Genomic DNA, 24,485 nt, shown 5'->3' on the forward strand with positions numbered 1-24,485 from the left:
CCTCTGCCCACTAGATGCCAGTAGCACTTACACCACCTCCAAATTTTGACAGTCAAAAATGTTGCCAGGCATTGCCAAATGTCCTTTGGGAGGGCAAATTCATCCCGGATGGAGAATCACTGGGTCAGATTGAGGTTATGAATTTTTAGTAAGAATACCACAGAGGTAGTGACACACCTTTATAGTGACGTGTATAGTAGTGACATGCATCATATCAGAGTGTACATGATTTAATTTGACTTTTAAACCGATCGCTTGTTAGGGTGTTTATCTGGGTTTCTGCATTATACAGTTACTGTTTTTCCATTTGTAATTAATAAATATTTTGATGCCAAGAATTTTTTTTCCTGGCATAGCTGCAATAATCTTAATTCTACCTACAAAGGAAACATACTTTTGAAAGTTAAAACGTTTAAAAATTACAGTTTGCCCTCCATATCCATGAGTTCTGCATCCACAGATTCAACCAACCAAGGGTCAAAAATATTTGAAAAAAATTCCAGAGAGTTCCAAAAGCAAAACTTAAGTTTGCTGCATGCAGGCAACTATTTACACAGCATACACATCGTATTAGGTATTATAAGTAACCTAGAGATGATTTAAAGTATACAGGAGGATATACATAGGTTATACGTAAATACTACCTATGTGATTTTATATGAGAGTTGAGCATTTGCACATTTTAGTATTCAAGGGGGTCCTAGAACCAATCTTCTGCAGGTAGATTGTTAGGGACAACTATATGCTTGTCTTTTGGTGAAGCTGATAATTTAAGTGCACAGAAATCTTTTTCTAATTTTGTTTCCTATCCGTGTGGGAAGGTGGCTATCTATAATTTGCAATGTTAGAATGATAAATAAATTTCTGTCTTGTTGAGTTCTTTGTTTTCCTAAACTCTATCCTGGTCTGTGTTGTTCATCACTGTATTCCTAGCACCTGGCAATTGTAGGTCCTCAAATATTTGTTGAATGAATGAATGAAAGAGAGGCATTTGTTTTGGAAAGCAGGTGCTCGGGAAGTAGGAAGCTCACTTCAGTATGCTAGAATAATCATTTCTTTGAAAAGAACATTTTGGCTGCCAATGTTAGAAATACTGGTTTTAACAATTTACTTTATTAATTGGTTTTAATAATTTAATTTAGACAGAAATGTTAATATTTTTTAACATTTGAGAAAAAGATGCTTTTGTATACATTTCCCTATTTCATTGAAAAGTGCCATTTGGTAGCAATGCCTGCATGATACAAAGTTCATGGTTGTATCTGACATGTAGCAATGGTTAAATGTTAACATTAATATTATCATTATTATCAGTTATTAGTTATTATCATCATCATCATGGGATTAGGATACCCTCATAGCACATTTAGTTTAAAAATATTTTTATTATCTATGATGTTGATAGATATAGATGTTTATAAAAGTTTACAAACTGTATAGACTTTAGACTATAAAAACTATTGAGTATACCCTTCTATAGTATAAAAATTGTTAAGGGTATAAGACCTATAGATTATAATAACTATTGAGTATAGTTTTAATTATTTAATTTTTTGGGCAGCGTTGGGTCTTTGTTGCGGTGTGCAGGCTTCTCATTATCGTGGCTTCTTTTTGCAGAGCGCGAGCTCTAGGCACGCAGGCTTCAGTAGTTGTGGCACGTGGGCTTCAGTAGTTGTGGCTCGCAGGCTCTAAAGCACAGGCTCAGTAGTTGTGGCACACGGGCTTAGTTGCTCCACAACGTGTATGATCTTCCCGGGCCAGGGCTCGAACCCGTGTCCCCAGTATTGGCAGGCGGATTCTTAACCACTGCGCCACCAGGGAAGCCCTGAGTATGGTATAAAATTTTTCACTGGTAACCTTCAGGTACAGGGCAGGAACTTATTTTTTCCATCAATGGCCACCGATTTCAGGTACATCTTGAATGAGTTAGGTTGAACATTTGAAATGTTGGTCAAAAACTGGTGAATAATAGACACAGAACACAGACTGGTTGTTGTCAGGGACTGGGGGAAGATGGCACTGGGGAGAAATTCCTTAATGGTTAAAGAGCTTTACTATGGAATGATAGAAATGGCTTTTAAGTAGATAGAGATGGTAGTTGTACAACACTGTGAGTGTAATTAATGCCACTGCATTGTTCACTTAATCTGGTTAATTTTATGTTACATGAATTTCACCTCAATAAATTATTTTTTAAAACAAAACAAAAAATGAACAAACAAAAACAAACAAATAAAAACTGGTGAATATTAGCAATCTCATATAGTTAAATTAGACTTAGGAGAAAACAGCTTAATTTTGTGTTTTTTTTGTTTTGTTTTGGTGGTGGTGATTTGTGTTTTTTCTCTCCCTAGGAGACAGGAGATACAAAGGTTTATAAAAATAATAGGGTATACTTTTATTTAATAGTTAAAATTAATAACTTTTTTTTTTTTTTTTTTTTTACTGAAAAGATGTGAATTTGAGAGGACAAAGAAACATCAGTTTTGCAAAGTTCTTCAAAATTCATCTCTGGAGTTTTACCAACCTTTTTACACCTTTGGAAGTCTATAGACCTGCAGTGTCCAATATGGTAGCCACTGGTTACTTGTGGCTGTTGAACACTTGAAATGTGGCTAGTGTCAATTGAGGTGTGCTGGAAGGACACAACCCAGTCCAAATTCTGAAGATTTAGTACAAAAACATGTAAAATATCTTATTAATGATTTTTGCAATGTTTATAAGTTGAAATTACAATATGGAAAATATTGAGTTAAATATTAAGATTAAATTCATTTATTTCTTCTTACTTTTTTCATGCTAATACAACATTTCTGTTGGAGGACTCTTACCTGTTATAAATTCGAATGTAACAGTTTGATTTGCTGAGCAGCCATTTTCAGCTCATACATTGCTTCTTCCTTCCCGGATTGAATTTGGAGTAGGCAGAGCTAGGACACTGAGGCACTTTCTTCACTACTTTCTTCACTCCCTGCTTTGAGTAATGTGTCCTTGGCAAAGAGAATGGTGCACATCATTAGCCATTCTACTAGGGTGTTCATTTTATTTCTTGTGTTAAGTTAAACTCAGAGACATTGGAGACTTGCAGGAATTGAGTCCTCTCTTAGGTTTGCTTCTGAAGGGTGTTACAACTGAAATGGTAGGGTTACTCTGTACACATATACAATACAGTCGGCCCTCGTATCCACAGGTTCTGCACCCACAGATACGGAGGGCTGAGTGTACGACTGCTGTTTTATATAAGGGACTTGAGCATCCCTGGATTTTGTTATCTGCAGGTGTCCTGGGACCAACAACCCACAGATCCCAAGGACGACTGTATATAGCTCACTTTCTCCAGTTCTTTGGATCTGTTTCCTGCCAGTATCTTTTCTAGATGCATTACGTTAACTTGATTTTTAAAATGTGTTTTAAAAATATCACAAAAGACGTGATATGTATATCAAATCTCTGTTTGTTTTTGGTTTTTTTTTGCGGTACACGGGCCTCTGAGTGTTGTGGCCTCTCCCGTTGCGGAGCACAGGCTCCGGATGCGCAGGCTCAGCGGCCATGGCTCACGGGCCGAGCCGCTTTGCAGCATGTGGGATCTTCCCGGACTGGGGCACGAACCCGTGTGCCCTGCATCGGCAGGTGGACTCTCAACCATTGCGCCACCAGGGAAGCCCCAAATCTCTGTTTTTATAATGACAATATTATAAGTAATGCCATCCGGTTTTATGATTTGAGCCCATGCTCCAATTTCCTCCTGTGTTTCTGAAATTCTGGTATTTTGTAGCACTGTGTCTTTCTTTGGCCTAGAATATAAAATTTCATTGGAATGTGTCCCAACCCTCTCAACTCTTCTTTGCTACTGTGGTGGTTATTACAGATCTTCATTATCGTCTTTATCACGTTGTAATTACTGGTCTATATTTCTGTTTTCCTAACTAGACTGAGTTCCTTTGAAGACAAAGGACTGTCTCATAAATTAGTTCTTATTAAACGTCTGTTGGATAAATGAAGTGGTAAGAATTCTTAGAGGGTTTGTTTTTTTGTAAGTTTATCGCTTTCTGAGAACGTATGGTGTTGGTATTCTACAGCTGTTGCTCTGATTTGCCATCCTCTCGGGTCCTTTTCTCATAGGTGTAAATCTGAACTTGAAAGAAGCCAACAAGCTGCACAGTCTGCAGATGTCTCTATGAGTCCATGCACTACACCACAAAAAATTTTTGCAACTCCACTCACACCAAGCCAGTATTATAGCGGTAAGGATATTTTCCCTTTGTATAAATAGCTCTTTTATTGAGATTTTAATTCTGCCGAAGAAATGAATTCATTCAACTTTGAATTCAACTGCTAATTTTAGGATTAAAAAAAAAGCAGCCATTAGTTATATATACATTTGTGTATCTGTTGAACTATGTTGAGCCATCAGTAAGCCTTTAAACTTTTCACTTTATCCTATGGTATTTTAAAATATAATTCAGTTTTGGAATATTTAAAACACCTATGTTTCCATGTATTTTGATATTTGAGTAATTTGATCAGTATCCGTTGCCTTAACCAAAATATTCTTTCTATCTGATGTACTAAGATACTCATTTCTAGGTGATCTATCATACTGATTCTTTGCAAAATCAGTGATCGAAGTAAAACTGTATCTCAATGTCTGTGTTTAGGTTCCAAATATGAAGATCTAAAAGAAAAATATAATAAAGAAGTTGAAGAACGAAAAAGATTAGAGGCAGAGGTGAAAGCCTTGCAGGCAAAGGTAAATTAATTGTGGGCCTTTTAATAGAGTATGCAGTTGAAGAAGTACTTTGATATAGGATGCAACAAGGTTAGAGAAAAATCTGCTTCACATAGGGCTGGCACATTTTTATTACACTGAGAAAATAAAGTTCCTGGCTCATTGGTTATGGTATTTTTAAATTTTAAAATAGGTAAGAGTAGAGTAAAATAGATTGGGGAGATGACTTTATCCCTAAATATTAAATGTTCACCAAATTCCATGGAAACTGTGGTAATGTAATTATTTCTCTGTTAAGATCTAATGATAAAGAAGAAGTTTCAAGAGGGTGGGACCAGAGTCATAACTGACACTCACTAGCTTTGGAACCTGGAGGCGATTGCTTCCTGTTCAGGCCTTCTGATGGAATGTGGTGATTGCTACCAGGGACCTGAGGTTTGGGGGTCATTATTAATGAACTGTTTATTTCAGGTGAGAATGTTATCAACGTAATCTCCCCAGTTCTTTTAAATAAGTTGCTGACAAGTGTTTTAAATTACATTTTGATAGGGGTAAAAAAAGCAGAGACAGGTGGGTGAAAATATTTGTTTAACATCAATAAAATAAACAAAATGCGTATTTTGGAAACCCCAGCTTTTAGTTTCAGGACTGACCCAGAAAATACCTGGTGTCTATAGAATATACCTTTCCCATTTCTGTGCATGATGTTATTTATTTATTTTTTATTTTTTTATTTTTTTTTTTGCGGTACGCGGGCCTCTCACTGCCGTGGCCTCTCCCGTTGCGGAGCACAGGCTCCGGACGCGCAGGCTCAGCGGCCAGGGCTCATGGGCCCAGCCGCTCCGCGGCATGTGGGATCTTCCCGGACCGGGGCACGAACCCGTGTCCCCCGCATCGGCAGGCGGACTCTCAACCACTGTGCCACCAGGGAAGCCCGCTGTTATTTGTTTTTTAAAAAATTCCAGTTTGGCACTTAATGGCACAATTCTAAACATAGGAACTTGGTGAGATGGCACAACTTAGCAAACAGTTTAAGGCTGAATTTATACGTAGATGCCTTAAATACTGAGGATCAAAAAAGTACCTGTTAGAGCTTTAACAATTTAAATTCTTTTTACGCCTTTAACCCTTGTTTTGAGATCACCAGGGTTTTGATATGTAGCAAAGGCATTGCTTACAAGATGAATAAAATTAAACAATAATTCTCTGGTCTGACTTGGAAATATGTGCTTTGTTATCCAGTTCAGTCATTGGTATCAATTCTGGCCCTGACACCTGTTCCCAGAGTTATTTTGTGGAGGACTATGAGTCTCCAGAAGCCTTAAATCTTTCCCTGTGGGAAGAAAAGCCCTTGCTATCAAAAATTTAACTTGGGCTTCCCTGGTGGCGCAGTGGTTGGGAGTCCGCCTGCCGATGCAGGGGACACGGGTTCGTGCCCCGGTCCGGGAAGATCCCACATGCCGCAGAGAAACTAAGCCCATGCACCACAACTACTGAGCCTGCGCTCTAGAGCCTGTGCTCCGCAACGGGAGAGGCCACGACAGTGAGAGGCCCGCGTACCAACAACAAACAAACAAACAAAATTAACTCAGCTTCTATAGTCACACCTTGATAGTTTTCAGAAAGCAGGCAGAGAGAAGAACAAAAAGAAGAATTCAAAACAGCAGAAGATCCACAAATGTGTGTTATATAATACAAAATACCTCATACGACATTTTTGGGGGGAGAGTGTTATGGTGGAATGTGAGATTCTTGAAAGAGTTCTTTAGGTTAGTATTGAATTTTGAGTCTCAGTGTGCAAAGCTACATGGGGAGGTGACCAAGGAGGGGCAAAGTAAAATCAAATTTCAGAATTCAAAGTGGCAGTGAGTCACTCACGTGTGTTTTTATGAAGTACATGAGGGATGCAGAATAAATACAAAAACTGAGCCCATTTAAAATAGATTGGGCATCAGATGGTACTGATTTCACCCTTCAGTGCCAAGTCTGACCATTAGAACATTTCCTCACTGGTTATTGGGACCCAGTGGTTCCCTTGACTTGATGAATGTTCCTTCTTGGTACACAGTGGAAGTGTTACCTTCTTGGCATGGCTTTATGTTCTATTTGAAAATAAGCACATAGTCTTTTTTTTTTTATTGCAGTATTGCTGATTTCCAATGTTGTATTAGTTTCAGGTGTATATAGCAAGGTGATTCAGTTATATATATTATATATACATATATACATTTTCATATTCTTTTCCATTATAATTTATTGCAAAACATTGAATGTAGTCCCCTGTGTGTAAGACCTTGTTGTTTATCTATATTACATGTAGTAGTTTGTATCTGCTAATCCCAAACTCCTCATTTACCCACCCTCCCACCCCCACTGCTTTCCCCTTTGGTAACCATAAGTTTGCTTTTTTATGTCTGTGAGTCTACTACATAGTCTTAAATATTTTGACTTCTAAAGGGCTCTAAAGAGTTTCTGTTTTTACAGAAAGCAAGCCAGGCTACTCCCCAAAGCACCATGAATCACCGGGACATTGCCCGACATCAGGCTTCATCATCTGTGTTCTCATGGCAACAAGAAAAGACCCCAAGTCGTCTTTCATCCAATGCTCTAAAAACTCCAATTAGGAGAGATTTCTCTGCATCTAGTTTTTCTGGGGAACAAGAAGTGACTCTGAGTAGATCAACTTTGCAAATAGGGAATAGAGATGCTAATAGCAGTTTCTGTGATAATTCTAGCAATTCTCATCTTTTGGATCAATTCAAAGCCCAGAATCAAGGTAACTTCTTGAGCTAAATTAAATTTTCCTGAGATAATTTTAGAAGTCTAGAAATTTCTAGACATTTTTAGCCCTAGAAAGTGCTCATGTGTTTTGTTAGACCCATCAGTGATCAACATCCCAGCCTGGTGATGTGAAATACTGTCTGTGGGATAATGAGAAAAGATATCACCATTTGGAAAGGTACCTTTATTTGTACTATAAAGCTGGTGCCATGAAGACTTGAAAAATAGGGTGAGTGGCTTTGACTTTCCAGAGCGGGGCAAGTAGGTGGGTTACAGTTGACACTCCCCACAGCTCTCCCCTGGCTCCTTTTGTGGCCCATGAAACAAGCCAGTTTTGGCCAGAGGTGTGGCATGTGTCTGTAGGAGAGCTTTGCTGTGTGCTGCCAGGTTGTGTGTATGGGAGAAACCTGTAACCTTGGCTGCTGCACCACGCTGCTGCTGACAGCCAAGGGTGCCAGGTGGTGTTTTGGAATCTAGTCTGCAGACTATGATAATTTCCAGCGCTATGATAGATTGAAAATCACCATCTGTGTGCACTGGTGAGACCTGTCCCATGGCCAGTGCCATTGGAACCAATATTGTGTATATGTCGGGAAAAAAATGAAAAAAAACATTCTTGTTAATTTTGGCAATAGAGGAGGTTCACACTGTCTTGCTCTTTACTGGAGGACAAGCTACTAGAGAATGTGGGAGGGTGAATTTTTCACTGCTTAGCACTCATTTGCATTGATATGGGCACAAAAAATATATTAGTTTGTGGGTGTATAAAACCAAGTGGTAATTTTAGTGCAGGCTGTTATATGTGGTACACTTTTTGCAGTCTCGATAAGATACTGTTCACGATTTTAGAAAAACATTTCTGCCCCCCCAAGTTTCTCTGTGAATACTCACGAAAATTTGTTTCTCCTGCTTTCTGTAGGGTTTTTGAATACAAATAACAATAAAGACTAAACATTGAAATTAAATCCAATTAAAATAGCTTCTTTGTTTAATGTGAATTGATTTATGTTTGACTCACCAAAGATTTCAGAGCAGAGTAACGTTGATACATTCTGAGTTTAGTTGTAAATGTCTTTGTGAAAAATATATGTTAATTGAAGTGTGGGTTTTGTTTGTGATTTAAGAGCTAAGGAGTAAGATTAGTGAGTTGGAACTACGTCTGCAAGGACAAGAAAGAGAAATGAAAGGCCAAGTGAACAAGCTTCAAGAACTCCAACTCCAAGTGGAGAAAGCAAAAGTGGAATTAAACGAAAAAGAGAAAGTTTTGAACAGAAGCAGGGATGAACTGGTGAGAACAACTGCACAGTATGACCAGGCATCAACCAAGGTACTTGACTTTTCATGAGTTATTGATAAATCTCCATTTTTTTCATATCATTCTTTGGAAAGAGTACTCTGCACTTAGACTTGTGAAATAAATATTAGTAATGAACCTTATTATATACTAGGCGGTATTGATGCAGTTGAACACTAAGTTCTTTTAGAGTTGGGTAGATCTGGGGTCAAATCCGGACTGCACATTTTCCCAGCCAAGGGACCTGGGCAAGTCACTGATCTCTTTTATATCTCAGAGGGTGGTGAAGAATAAAGATTATGTATGTACAGTGCCTGGCAGGTGCCTAATATATAAAAGAGGCACTTAAAGTCATGGAGCTTTAAAAGAGGTTTAGGACATACGATAGAATTGAATAGATCTACTCCTGGGATCCAGTGTATACACTCCTACCATTTAATCTAAGGCTCTAATTAAGGCCAAGCTTCATAGCCCGTTATTTGGGGGTTGTCTTTGTTGTTGTTGTTGTTGCTTTGCCCCCAACCTACCTCTCTAGTCTTTTCTTCTCTTTTTTCTATTATTCATTCATTCACTGACTCATTTGACAAACATTTATTGACCATCTACTGTATGTCAGCCACTGTTCTAGACCTGGGGATGCAGCAGTGAGTAAATAGACAAAAAGAATGGCCCTTGTGGAGCTTCATCATAATGGGGGACGTAACGTAGATGTACCAGTCACGTAGATAGTGCGTTATATGGAGAAAAGTGTAGAGCAAAACGAATTATCTTCTAGGACCAACTGCGGTTATTTGGTGTTTCTTGAACCTAATCTGTGTCTGGGTCAGTGTTCTGCTCACATTTGCCTTTCTGCTTGGCATACCCGCCTCTTGGAATACTCTTGACATGCTCCCCATCCCGTGAGCTCCTTCTCTCATTTCTTAGTGCGGTGAGGTCTTTTCTCCTGGCTTCCATCCCCATTATGACCCTTTTATTGTCGTTATTTATGTTCTAGCTCTTGTAGTTCCCACACTTGGCTAATTGTCAGAATCACTGAGAACCTTGCAGAATTAATCTTCTTAGATTCATGTCTGAAGTGGGCCTATGGAATTTACCTTTAATAAAATCTCTAGGTAAAAACCACTATAGTAGGTAGACCTGTATCTTCTATTTGCTTCCTGGGAACAGGCTCGTTCTGTCTTTCTTTTTTTTCAAATTAATCCTTTTTATTTTAAGATAATTATAGATTCGTGTAGTTATATAAAATAATAGCTTGTTAATATGATGGGTTACAATGATTGCTTTTCAGATATTTGAATGTCTTTCATCCTTGGAATAGACCATACTTGGTCTTGGTGTATAATTCATTTTATACATTTCTGACTTTTATTTGCTAATAATTTGTTAAGGATTCTCGTGTCTATATTTGTGAGGGATGTTGTTCAGCTGTTTTCTCTTTTTGTACTGTCTTTGTCTGGTATTTGTATCAGAGGTAATACTAGCTTCATAAAATGCATTGGGAAGCATTCCCTTCTCTTCTCGGAAGAGATTGTGCAGAATTGGTGTTATTTCATCTTTATACATTTGGTAGAATTCTCCATGAAACTATCTGGGCCTGGAGATTTCTTTTTTGGGAGATTTAAAATTATAAATTCAATTTTTAAAATAGTTACACAGCTATTAAAATTATTTATTTCACATTGGATGAGTTGGGTTAGTTTGTGATTTTAGAGGAAATTTCATCTAAATTGTCAAATTTGTGCATGTGGAGTTCATAGTATTTCCTTATTCTTTTGATGTCTGTAGGTCAGGTTTATTCCCTGTTCATTTCTGATATTTGTGTCTTCTCTATTTTTCTCTTTGTCAGTACTGCTAGGAACTTGACAGTTTTGTTGCTCTTTTATTGATCTTACCAAAGAGTCAGCTCTTTAATTCATTGATTTTTCTCTATTTCCTATTTTCAATTTCATTGATTTTTTAAATTTTTTTTCCTCTGTTATTTCCTTCTGCTTGCTTTAGGTTTATTTTGCTCTTCTTTTTCTAGGTTGTTGAGGTGGGGAGCTTAGCTTACTGACTTGAGACTTCTTCTTTTCTAATGCAGACATTTAATGCTATAAATTTCCCTCTCAGTACTGCTTTAACTGTGCTCTGCAAATTTTGATATATTGTATTTTTTTAAATAATTTTTTAAAACATTTATTTATTTTTGGCTGCATTGGGTCTTCGTTGCTGTGCACAGGCTTTCTCTAGTTGCGGGGAGCAGGGGCTACTCTTTGTTGTAGTGCGTGGGCTTCTCATTGTGGTGGCTTCTCTTGTTGCAGAGCACAGGCTCTAGGCGCATGGGCTTCACTAGTTGTGGCATGCGGGCTCAGTAGTTGTGGCTCGTGGGTTCTAGAGCACAAGCTCAGTAGTTGCGGTGCATGGGCTTAGTTGCTCCGCGGCATGTGGGATCTTCCCAGACGAGGGCTTGAACCCGTGTTCCCTGCATTGGCAGGTGGATTCTTAACCACTGTACCACCAGGGAAGTCCCTGATATATTGTATTTTAATTTTTATTCTTTAATGTACTAAAAAAATTTTTTTTTCTTGGAACTTCCTTTTTGGCTCATTGATTATTCAGAAATACCTTGTTTAGTTTCCAAGTGTTTGGAGCTTTTTCTCTTTTTGTTATTGATTTCTAGTTTGATTCCACTGTGTTCAGAGAATATACTTTATGATTTCAGGTCTTTTAAATTTGTGGGGGTTTTATGGCCTAGTATATGGTCTATCTTGGTATATGTTTCATAGGCACTTGGAAAAAAATGTATATTCTCTTGTTGGATGGAATGTTCTAAAAGTGTCATTAGCTCCTGTTGGTTAACGTTCTTTGTTGAATTCCTCTGTATCTTTGCTGATTTCTTGTCTAGTTGCTCTAGCAATTGTTGAGAGAGGGATATTGAAGTCTCCCATAATTGTTGATTTGTCTATTTCTCCTTTCTGTTCTATCAGTTTTTGCTTCACTTATTTTGCAGTTCTGTAGTTCGGTCCATACACGTTTAGGATTGCTATGTCTTCTTGGTGGGTTGACCCTTATCATTATGCAATAGCCCTCAGTGTCTCTGGTAATTTTTTTTATTCTGAAGTCTACTTTATCTGGTAGTAATATAGCCACTGTAGCTTTCCTTTGGTTTATGTTTCATGATGTATTTCTTTGTCTTTTTAATTTCAGCCTATCTATGCTATTAAATTAAAAAGTATGACCTAACTATAAATTAGAAAATAGGCCTAATGTGAGTTTTGTGTGGACAGCGTATAGTTGGGTCATATTTTTTAATCCACTCTTTTAAAACACTATTCCCTTTTAGAAACACTATCTGTCTTTTAATAAGTATATTTAGATCACTGATATTCAATGTAATTATTGATATGTCATGGCTTAAGTCTTCCATCTTTTTTTTGTTTTTTATTTCTTTCATTTTTCATTTCTCTTTCATTTTTCCTGCCTTCCTGTAGGTTACTTGAACACTTTTTAGAATTCCCTTTTGAATTATTGATAGTGTTTCTGAGTGTATTTCTTGGTAGAGCTTTTATAATGATTGTTTTAGATAATGTATATATACATACAATTTATCACAGTTTATTGGTGTTGTCATTCTATCAACGCTAATAAATTATCAAAAATTTACTTCTCTTTTTGCCCTTATACCCTCCCCCATTTATAGTATAATTTCCTTCGGTGTTTTCTCTACATACATTTAGAACCACATCAGACAGTGTTATAATTTTTGCTTCACTTGTCAAACATAATTTAGAAAACTGAAGAAGAGATGGAAAGCCTATTGTATATATGTTTATTGTTCATTAACTTATTGTTCCTTCCTTCATGATTCCTTCCATATTTCCTTCTTTCATTATTTCCTTTCTGTTTAGAGAACATCCTTTAACCATTCTTTTAGTGTAGTTACAAATCCTCTAAATTTTCTTTTGTCTGGGAATGTTTTGATTTCCTCTTCATTCCTGGAAGATATTTCTGCAGGGTATAGGATTCTAAAGGTTAACAGTTTTTTTCTTTCAGCACTGTCTTGTTTTTCCTTGGGCTCCAAAGTCTCTTGTTAATCTTCTTCTCTTTTTTTCAGAGCTTTTTAATGTTTGTTTTAATGTAATGTGCAAGGTTTTGGATTATTCTTGGTGGGAGGTAGAGGGAAATGTTCATCTCTTCCATCTACCTGGAAGTGGTAGTCCAGGTTCATTTTTAGAATTCTTCTAGTGCAGTGCTTTGCACCGAGAAATTCTTGGTAACTGTGGCTTAGATGTATGAAGGAACATGATCTCCCTTGATCCATGTATTTATTCTCTTTGTGCCGTCTGGGTTTGTAATTTGGTTTTCTAAGTTAGAAAGACTTGGATTCAAACCCTGGCTCTACTACATCCCAATTGTGTTGCTTTGGAGCTATTTAATTAACTTCTGAACTTCAGTGTCCTAATCAATAAAATGGTGTTAATAATAATGCCTTTGTCATAGGATTGCTGTAAAGTTTGTGATAGTTTTAAAAAATATATTTATTTATTTTATTTATTTATTTTCCTTGTTTTTTCTGGCTGCATCGGATGTTAGTTGCAGCACACGGGGTCTTTGTTGAGGCATGTGTGATCTTTTCGTTACGGCATGTGGTCTGCTCGGGTTTCTCTCGTTGTGGTGCACGGGCTTCTCTCTAGTTGTGGTGTGTGGGTTTTCTCTCTCTAGTTGTGGCATGTGGGCTCTCTCTTTGAGGTATGCAAGCTCAATAGTTGTGGCACGTGGGCTTAGTTGCCCCACGGCATGTGGGATCTTAGTTCCCTGACCAGGGATTGAACCCGCGTCCCCTGCGTTGGAAGGCAGATTCTTTACCACTGGACTACCAGGGAAGTACCTGTGATAATTTTTATAAAGGTTTTGGCATATAGTGCCTGGCACATGGTGAACTTATAATAATAATTGTTATTATTATATCAATAAAGTTCCTTGTCAGTGAAGCTCATTTTCAGTTGCATTTCTGCCAAGTCACGCCTTCTCATATAAGAGAATTATACTTATCCTTTTACATTTTGTCTTGTTGGTTTTGGTGTGACAAGGTCACCAAATCCTTGTACTGACTAGCATATTTGATGAAGTCTCTTCTTACCAGATCATGAATTAGGATTTTTGACTAGGACAGTGCTGAGAATATAGCTCTGGCTTTCTTTCTGTTGGAGACTCCTCTCCAAGTTCTTAAGACTCATTCGTTCAATGCTTTTTGTATTCCATTTTTTCCCCTGTAAATTACAAACCCACCTAACTGAAAATTCAGTCCACCTTTCTCCATCTTGTCTCTAAAGATAATATGACCTTGTCCAATATGTTGCTGAAATCAGATTATGCTTTGTTTATGCTATTCCCTGATGTACCATTAGAACTACCTATTAAATAAAATGGAGCTAATTTAGCCAAAATCAGTACCGTGTGCTTTAGTGAACATACGCTGTTTCTCGTATGCTTCTTTTCCAAGTATTTACAAACCGTGTGGGATGCAAGGTTTGAACTCATGTAGAAACAGAGTGCTGGGGCTGGCAGCAAAGCTAGACTTCAGCACCCGTATTTTACAGCGAAAAGCTCATTGGCCCAGAGCACTGAGTCTCCAGGGTCATATGCTGTATATTTTTAAAGGACTTGAGCTCTGGACCCTTTTTTAGAGTATTATGGAGCATTCATGACACCTAGTGGCCAGGTACTTGCACATGGATTGTGCATCATAAATATCAGCATAAAAAATAATCTAAATAAAATATAAATTACTCTTAAAGGCTCTTTTTTAAGCTACTGTTTCTAATAAGAAAGAATTGATTGATCCTGAGATCTTATAGTGGAATATGTTGCAGTTTGACGGAGTGCCAGCAGAGGGTGCCAAGGGTTCATTCATCTACTCTGCCATGCATGTTTTTTTTTTCCCCCTGAAAATTGTCAGAATTTTATTTTATTTTTTATATTTATTTATTTATTTGGTTGCGATGGGTCTTAGTTGTGGCAGGCGGGCTCCTTAGTTGCGGCTCAGGGGCTCCATAGTTGTGGCACACAGGCTCCTTAGTTGTGGCATGTGAACTCAGTTGCAGCATGCATGTGGGATCTAGTTCCCTGACCAGGGATTGAACCTGGACACCCTGCATTGGGAGCGCAGAGTCTTAACCACTGTGCCACTGGGGAAGTCCCTGTCAAAATTTTAGACCATCATTTAGGCAATGATTTTTGTCTGAGTTGTTTACTGCTATATCCCCAGTGCCTAGCATGGTGCTAGACATATTTGTTGAGTTCATATTTATTATTATTAGAAATAATTTCTTTCATACTTTTCCTTAGGGATTTAAAAATTCAAGAACAATAAGGTTAATGACAAAGGTGTCTTAATGTTCAAAGCAGTGGATTAATTTGAACAACTGCTCAATATTTTACTTTTTGAATCCGGTATTTTAAAGTTATGATATTTGCAAAATCAGACCAGCTTTATCTTTTCATCTTTGGTTAGTTAATAGTTGGTGTCTGGTCTTCCAGGAAAGTCTTACATAATGTTTTCTTTTCCTCTGAATTCTCTGTTAAATTTCTAATAGTTCTAAATTGGACTATAATGAGTGTCAGAGAAATACATTAGTGGAGAGATTTGCCAAACTGGGGCACATTTCTTTTGGAACAGGAATTCTCCCCCACTAATGTGAGTTGTTCTTATTCTTTCCTGGGAAGTTAGAGTTGCTTTGTAGGGCAGTTCAAGGATTTGAACACCACAGGGAAGCATCAGAGGAATGGGTTTTAACACTTGAAGATTTAATTTTAGAAGAGCATCCTAAATTTTGATGTAGTTCATGTTTTAAAAATTATTTTAGAGATAACTGGCTATGCATAAAAAAGAATGAAATAATGCCATTTGCAGCCACATAGATGGACCTAGAGCTTATCATACCAAGCGAAGTAAGTCAGACAGTGAAAGACAAATATCACCTGATACCACTTATATGTGGAATCTAAAAAATGATACAAATGAACCTGCTTACAAAACAGAAACAGACTCACAGACATAGAAAACAAATTTATAGTTATAAAGGGGAGAGTGGGAGGAGGGATAAACTGGGATTAACAGATACACACTACTATATATAAAATAGGTAAACAGTAAGGACCTACTGTAAGGCACAGGGAACTATATTCAATATCTTGTAATAACCTATAATGAAAAAGAATCTGAAAAAGAACATATGTGTGTGTAACCGAATCACTTTGCTGTACACCTGAAACTAACACAACATTGTAAATCAACTATACTTCAATTAAAAGAAAAGATAAATGGCTATGTAAAAGGGCAAATGCATGTTCTTCGTGTTGCCTTTGGCAGCTTGGTTAAAACCCATTGTGATATTCTTTGGAGTGCTGTGAAACTCTAGATATTTAAAATGGCATAGTGGGAGCATTGTGGAAAGATGCATATTAATATTTAAGTTTCCCACAAAATCTGTTGTGCTTGAAAAACACTATCATATGAGGATAACGGGTACCCTCTGGTTATTTTATAGCCTCTAAATTACGCAGGTCAACATCACTGCTTTTTTTTTTTTTTTTGCGGTACGCGGGCCTCTCACTGTTGTGGCCTCTCCCGTTGGGGAGAAACAGGCTCCGGACGCGCAGGCTCAGCGGCCATGGCTCACGGGCGCAGCCGCTCCGCGGCATGTGGGATCCTCCCGGACCGGGGCACAAACCCGTGTGCCCTGTATCGGCAGGCAGACTCTCAACCACTGCGCCACCAGGGAAGCCCAACATCACTGCATTTTAACCTCTCATTCCCGTGCCACAAAACATTAGGTGAGGGCTTCCCTGGTGGCGCAGTGGTTGAGAATCTGCCTGCTAATGCAGGGGACATGGGTTCGAGCCCTGGTCTGGGAGGATGCCACATGCCGCGGAGCACCTAGGCCCGTGAGCCACAAGTACTGAGCCTGCGCGTCTGGAGCCTGTGCTCCCCAGCAAGAGAGGCCGCGATAGTGAGAGGCCCGTGCACCGCCATGAAGAGTGGCCCCCACTTGTCACAACCAGAGAAAGCCCTCGCACAGAAACGAAGACCCAACACAGCAAAAATAAATAAACTCCTACCCCCAACATCTTCTAAAAAAAAAGCAAAACAAAAAATCATTAGGTGAATCATTATTCAGACATGCTGATTTCTTTTTTCATGGCACAAGTTATGAAGTATTTATTTAAATGGTCTAATGCTTTACATCCTTGCTAATATTTCCCAAATATAAATTTTATGTGTGCTAAAATAATTGTAGTGGTTTTGGTACTTGACTAATTGTTTTAAACCCAACTTTTTATGAAATAAAAATGTCAAAACACTATGTTAAACTTGAACCAGATCATGGGACTAATTTTTCTAAAATTCAGAATGTTTGTTTCTTTCCAAGAATAATTTTGTTTTGTACTGAGTGTCTTAATTTGTTGTTAGTGTATTGCTTTGGAGCAAAAACTGAAAAAATTGACTGAAGATTTGAGTTGTCAGCGTCAAAATGCAGAAAGTGCCAGATGTTCTCTGGAACAGAAAATCAAGGAAAAAGAAAAAGAGTTCCAAGAGGTAAGGTAAATGGATTCATGAGGAGTTTGTCCAGAAGGCTCTTGTCGGCATTTCCTAGTTTGATCATTTGAAAAGAGGAGTGTCTGTCATTATTTGGGATGTTCCACTAGACGGGAAATGCTTTGTGCGGAAAAGGCACTATATTTTCCTTCACACTTCTCCATCTTTTAGTTTTTGACTGGAGAAGGGACTTAGAATGTTCTTTTTTATCCACATTTTCTGATTTGTTTGAAATCTGACACCAAGTAGGAAAGGATTGTATTTCTTATGTCAAACACTCTGTGTTCTAAAGGAAATTGTATTACATTCACCAGGTGTATTTAAAGGCTGTGAGTCGGCAAATACATTAGGAAGGTAATTGATGGGGAGGGGAATGAAGTTGGCAGACAAATTAGGGCTGAAGATGCCCTTGCATAAGGCTTGGTATCAGTTTCAGGTGAGTTAGCCTTGAAATGGGTCTATAGTCTTTCAATGAGAGTGGCTGGAAATGTTAACCTGGTGTCCCTGTGTGATTATCCAAGTTAATTGGTGGCATTTCCTTCCTGTCATTCTCAATGGTCAGTGGCATAAGCTATTTGACATTTTAAACTCCATTTTTGAGCGTGTTGATTTCTCAGCCGAGTTGTGACCGGCTACAGCTCGGCTCTACTCTTTTGCCCCTGGATAATTCAGAACAGAGGTGATTCATTTAAGTCGGGGATGAGGCAGGAACAGGCCAGTTTCCATGTGTTCTCCTGGCGGACTCCTTCCTCTTCCGCTCTGAGACCCGGATCTGATGCCCGGGACCCGTGCTAAGGCTGCCTATATCAATCATCAGGCAGTCGCAGACTGACTCCCATAATCTTCTGCTCTTACAGAAGAGCATTGCCTGGGGGAAGAATGGGTCTCGCCCTAGGATCTCCCTTGTTAACCAGCATCAGTTTGATGCATTTGTCTTTTGCTTTTTAGGAGCTCTCCCGTCAACAGCGTTCCTTCCAAACCCTGGACCAAGAGTTCACTCAGATGAAAGCCAAGCTCACCCAGGAGCTACAGCAAGCCAAGAACATGCACAACATCCTCCAGGCTGAACTGGATAAAGTAGGGTGCTAACTGATGTCTCCCTCCTCCTTAACCTCCCCACCCCCTTTTTAATACATGTCATTTCTGTACCACAGCGGACATATGATGCCTTTAAAGAAAGAAAAAAAAAGCTCTATCCTCACTTTCCTTACGTATCAAAGTGGAGAGCAAACTGAACCTTTCTGGGTCTGGGTTTTCTTGTTTAGAGAAGGAGTGCAGTGAGTGAGGATCTCAGATCTGAAGGTCTGTGGGCGTCTCTGATATTCCAGTGGTTCTTGGTCATGCCACCAGCTGGGAGCTATCCCAAGTATTTATGCTTCCAAATAGTCAAAGCACTGAAAATTATAATTTACTTATTTAACACTCCCTGCACAAATGATCTCATCTGCTTTTATGGCTTTCTGTGTCATCCATGTGATGATGACATCCATGTTTATATCTCCAGCCTGGGTGTCTGGTCTGAATTTCAGACTTGTGGGTGTGCATCTGATATTTCCAGTCACACACGTAATAGGCATCTCACACTTGAAACATGTTATTAATGGAACTCCAACTTTTTTCTGACTTGTTCTTTGCTTAGTCTTCCTTGTCCCAGTAAATAGCAATTCCATTCTTCACATCGCTCAGGCTAAAACCTCAGTGTCGTCTTCACCTCCTCTTTTCCTCTCAACACCTCAAAGTAATCCATTAAAACTCTGCTGGCTCTACCTTTATTTATTCACACACACACACACACACACACACACACACACACGTGTGTGTGCATGTGTATTTGTGTATATCTGTGCATATGTATATTTTCATGCATGAGTATATGTGTGTATTATATGAATAGTATAAACTTTTTTGTGTGTTAGAACACAAAATCTATATAGAACAAATGTACAACAATAAATTACTGTAAGGCATGCCTCTCTTGTGACCATTATATATGCCAGAGGATAGAATCTTGTTGGCTACCCCAGAAACCTTTCATGTGCCACATACCTCCCTGCTAAGAATAAACCTGACTTCTCTGTCTTTATGTTTTATGCTGGATCTGACTGCTTTCACCATCTCCAGCTCTATATGTGGTCTAAGACACATCATCTCTCACCTGGGTTTCTGTACCAGCATCCTAACTGGTCTCCCTGCTTCCACCCTTCCTCCTCACAGTGTGTTTTCAATCAGCAGCCAGAGGGAGTCTTTTCAAGTATAGATCAGATCATGTCACTCCTCTGCTCAGAAGTCTGCAGTTACTCCCCATTTCTCAGAGTAAGAGTCAGGTCATTCCAAATGTATGCAGGAGCCTAGGTGGCCTTCCCACCACCTTGCCCGCTCACCCCATCTCCTACTCTCCCTTTGCTTACCTGTCCACGTGGCCTCCTTGCCATGGGGGGACACACCCAGCAAGTGGCAGCTTTGGGCTTTGCTCTTGGGGGTGCTCCGTCCCCAGACAGATCTGTAGGGTGTGAGCCTTCACTATCTGAAGACTTGCTGCTCCAGTGTCACCTTATGAATGACATCTTCCCGTGGTCACTACATAGACCCTTGCCCTCAGGTACTTTCTATTTCTTTACCTTGCTTTATTTTTCTCCATAAAGTCTATCACCTGACATATAATAGAGTTATTTGTTTATTTAAATATTATCTTCTGGGGCTTCCCTGGTGGTGCAGTGGTTAAGAATCCGCCTGCCAATACAGGGGACACGGGTTCGAGCCCTGGTCTGGGGAAGATCTCACATGCCGTGGAGCAACTAAGCCCATGCACCACGACTACTGAGCCTGCGCTCTAGAGCCCACGAGTCACAACTACTGAGTCCGCATGCTACAACTACTGCAGCCCGTGTGCCTAGAGCCCGTGCTCCACAACAAGAGAAGCCACCGCAATGAGAAGCCCACGCACTGCGACGAAGAGTAGTCCCCGCTCACCGCAACTAAAAAGAAAGCCCGCGCGCAGCAACGAAGACCCAATGCAGCCAAAAATAAATTAATTAATTAATTTAAAAAGATATTATCTTCCTTCCATCACTCAGATCTTTCCATGAGGACAGGGTCTCGTCTGTTTAGTTTCCTGCTCCATCTGCAATGTGGAAGCACTAAACATCCAGAGCTTTAAGCAATGTGGTCATTCATTCTTTTCTTCTTTTTTTTTTTTTTTTTTTTGGCTGTGCCCTGAGGCTTGTGGGATTTTAGTTCCCCAACCAGGGATTGAACATGGGCCCTCAGCAGTGAAAGCGCAGAGTCCTAACTGCTGGACCGCCAGGGAATTCCCAATTCATTCTTTTCTTGACTTCACCCATTTTCCCTGAGAGGGTGACACATTTTAGAGTTTTATGCTGAATATGTCAGGTATTCACCTGTTGTCAGAGTTATACTTATTTTCTTAGTGTTTGTTTATTTTCTAAAAGTGAGGGTTTACCAGTTAGGTTGTCTCATATGAAAAATACAGGTTAATTCCCAAATGTAAGATATAGCAGCCTAGGACATGTTGATTTCTAGTAGCAGAGGAGCTGGGGATGGGGGAATGCAGGTGAAATGCGGACAGCCAACATTTATTGATATCTCTTACATACAAGGGATCATCTGAAGTTCTAATAGAGTCATTCCTTTATCTATCCATCTGTCCAAGTTTGGAAAAAAGAAAAAAAATCTTCCTGTGCCAGGATAAATTGTTATGCACTATTTATTGGATGTCCTCCAAGACGTTTAAAAATATACATTCGCAAATGTATAATTTTTTTTTTTTTTTTGGTTTAAAAGGAAGCATTCTGTTGGTAGTGTCTGAGCCTTGTTTTTATCGGATGTTTTGTAGTTTATTTAGTCATTCCCCTACTGATGGGTATTTAGGTTCATGTAGCACCATTGGTGGTATCATTGGGCAGGTAAAGATGTGTGTTGCTGGTGCTTCTGTAGGACAGCTTCCTACATGTGACATTGATGGCCTCGAGGGCATATGTGTTCTCACGTATGATACGTGCTTCCAAATTGCCCTCCAGAAAAGTCGTAGCAGTTCACCTGACACCAGCTGTAAGAGGCCTGTTTCCTCCCATCCTCCTAATAGGAGATAGTCCAAGTTTTTAAAATTTTGCCAACTAAGGAGTGAAAAATGTTATCGTATCATTGTTTTAATTCACACTTTTAAAATATATATATTTATTTATTTGGCTGCCTCAGGTCTTTATTGCGGCGTGAGGGCTCTTCGTTGTGGTGCACGGGCTTCTCTCTAGTTGTGGAGCGCGGGTTTTCTCTTCTCTAGTTGTGGCGCGTGGGCTCCAAAGCACGTAGGCTCTGTGGTTTGTGGCACGTGGACTCTAGTTGAGAGGCGCGAGCTCAGTAGTTGCGGCACATGGGCTTAGTTGCCCCGCAGCATGTGGGATCTTAGTTCCCTGACCTGGGATCGAACCCGCATCCTCTGCATTGTAAGGCGGATTCTTTACCACTGGACCACCAGGGAAGTCCCAATTCACACTTTCTTGATTACCATTGAGGTTATTTCTTTCAGAAGGTGATTTGCCATTTGTATCTTTTGTCATTTCTGTTTCTGTCCTTTGGTCTTTTTATAAATGGGCTTGCCTCTTTGTATATTGAACCATAGATATGCTTTATGTGTTGTATTTTGGAAATATCGTTTTTATTCTGTTGTATTTATTGCAAGTGTGTTCTCCCAGTTTGTTTTCTCAATTTTTGTTATTTCTTATCTCATTTTTAAAAATTAGTTTATTACTATTTAGTTGTTTTATTTTTTTGTGGTTAATTGTTTTCCTTGTGGCTTCCTCCTCAAACCTAGCCTTTTTCATCAACATATACTGCTGCCAAGTAATGTCACAGGTTGACATGACGGTATTTTAAGTTCAACTTCTAGGGCCTTATTAAGCTGTTATGTATAGTGGGTCTCAACCAAAATAGATGATATCAATTATTATATTCCATGACCTTTTTATTCTTTAAGAATACATAGTTATTTAAAAAGTAAAGAAAAATGAAGCTTTGCTTTGTTTTCTACTTGTAGGCCACATCTGTAAAGCACCAGCTGGAAAAAAAATTGGAAGAGTTTAAGGAAAAGTTCAGTAGAACTGAACAGACCTTACAGGCGAGTCAGACCAAGGAAAATGAGCTGAGGAGAAGCAGTGAGGTAAGTGAGGGGTAGAGAAGAGTATTTGTCAGCTTCTGTACAGGAGGAAGTGGGAGGGTTAAAGAATTTCTATACCATTTTCTAGTAGTTTATTATAGCTACATTTTTGTTTTTAATTTGCCAGAAGTATATATTACAGTGTTTTGTATAAAATCTATGACATAGAACATGTGGGGTTTTTTTTTTCACTTTCTATTCTGATATAACTTACTAATATACATCTAGCAATTATAGGAAAGCATGACTTATATTAAGACCATGTACTACTCTTTTGTTTTTTCTTAAGATTGTTTTAGACCACCTGTGAGGTGGAAGGATGGAAGAAAGCAAGGGATTTTCTAAATGGAAAGAAACAAAACTGGTGATGGGAGGTATAATTTAAATCCCTTTTCCAAGGGTTGGCTTTTGCATCATCAAATATTAAAAACCTTGTGCAAAGTGATAGACTTAAATATAAAATTTTTTACAGATAAAGAGTTTCTAGATTTAATATTGTTATAAAAACCTCAAGTAATTGTAAATTGTATTACTCTGGCTTCAGCAGTCAACATTAACTTTCATGTTGAGTGTGTGCAAGGCATGGGTGATGGTGTCTTTGCTGGGTTTTTTTGGTTTTTTTTTTGACCATGCTGCGTGGTATATGGGATCTTACTTCCCCCACCAGGGATCGAACCCGCGCCTCCTGCAGTGGAAGCACGGAGTCTTAACCACTTGATCACCAGAAAATTCCCATGACAGTGTCTCTGGAGAGTCATGGTAACGATACAAAATTGTGGATGAGGTTTCCCAATGGCACGGAGTACTGGGTGTACCCTGATGTTGCTTCTACCGATAGGATTTTATCTGTACTTAACTTTATTTATTTATTTATTTTTGGCTGTGTTGGGTCTTTGTTGCTGCATACGGGCCTTCTCTAGTTGTGGCAAGCGGGGGCTCCTCTTCGTCGCGTTGCTCGGGCTTCTCATTGTGGTGGCTTCTCTTGTTGCGGAGCATGGTCTCTAGGCACACGGGCTTTGGTAGTTGTGGCACACGGGCTCAGTAGTTGTGGCTCGTGGGCCCTAGAGTGCAGGCTCAGGAGTTGTGGCACACGGGCTTAGTTGTTACGCAACATGTGGGATCTTCCCGGAGCAGGGCTCGAACCCGTGTCCCCTGCATTAGCAGGCGGATTCTCAACCACTGCGCCAACAGGGAGGTCCCCGTACTTACTTTAATTTGCTTCTCTCTGAATATACTTAGTTGCTTGGAGTTTATTTTAAAGGGCTTAATTAAGAACCATTTAGGGACTGTTAATAGACTGAAACAATATGAATAGAGTCATAAATCTACATTGTAGTTTTATGGAAAAGCACCGCAGAACATTGGAGGTTTCTTTTCCAGCAAATGTCACAGGAAAGAATTTGTTTTCACTAATCTTTTAACTATTTTGCAATTACTTTTTAGATTGTACAGGTTTTTTTTGTTTGTTTTTTAAGTTCTCTGTAAAGAACAGTGATTTATCCAGGTGAGGCAAGTCTAAATATATTTATCCCCTCAGCTTCAAGGAGTGTATTATGGTTATAAAATCAGAACGTCTGTCAGTAGCAAAGAAGAGGTTGTTAAAGCAGCTATAGCCTCAGAGGGGTAATACTGCTGGAGAGAGGAGGCCACAGCCCCAGAAACCCGAGATGGTACCCATCTGCTGGTAGTGGAAGAAAACTTCATATCAGATGACGGTTTCATCAGCAAACGTTTTTAAATGAAAGCGTTTGTTTCAGCAAAACAAATGTTCGCCGTTTGGCCAGTGGGGACCAACCAACAGATGCTTCTGCTAACATTTCCACAGGCAGACTGGCACTGAACTCTTCCCTCTGTGAGCTTCCCTTTCAGCCAGGAACTCTCCCGCGACTCCACTGGCTGCCTGGTGGAAACATTTTGTAAAATCGATCGACTG

The 24,485-nt window shown here is 39.1% G+C and overlaps 1 protein-coding gene across 2 annotated transcripts in view; it reads left to right on the forward strand.

Annotated features, from left to right (window-relative positions):
* Positions 1 to 24,485, forward strand: part of CENPF (centromere protein F) — a gene marked incomplete at both ends in the record, with an annotated part of 57,482 nt that overhangs the window by 2,866 nt on the left and 30,131 nt on the right. For both annotated transcript variants that reach the window (XM_082834156.1, XM_082834157.1), the window contains 7 exons: positions 4,123 to 4,244; positions 4,659 to 4,750; positions 7,214 to 7,505; positions 8,635 to 8,837; positions 17,257 to 17,382; positions 18,331 to 18,459; positions 22,433 to 22,555. In XM_082834156.1, coding sequence (XP_082690282.1) covers positions 4,123 to 4,244; positions 4,659 to 4,750; positions 7,214 to 7,505; positions 8,635 to 8,837; positions 17,257 to 17,382; positions 18,331 to 18,459; positions 22,433 to 22,555 — 1,087 coding nt within the window. The remainder of the gene's footprint in view (positions 1 to 4,122; positions 4,245 to 4,658; positions 4,751 to 7,213; positions 7,506 to 8,634; positions 8,838 to 17,256; positions 17,383 to 18,330; positions 18,460 to 22,432; positions 22,556 to 24,485) is intronic.

The sequence above is a fragment of the Leucopleurus acutus genome, assembly GCF_964270905.1.
Source record: "Leucopleurus acutus genome assembly, chromosome: 2".
In the NCBI taxonomy this organism is placed as follows: Eukaryota; Metazoa; Chordata; class Mammalia; order Artiodactyla; family Delphinidae; genus Leucopleurus; species Leucopleurus acutus.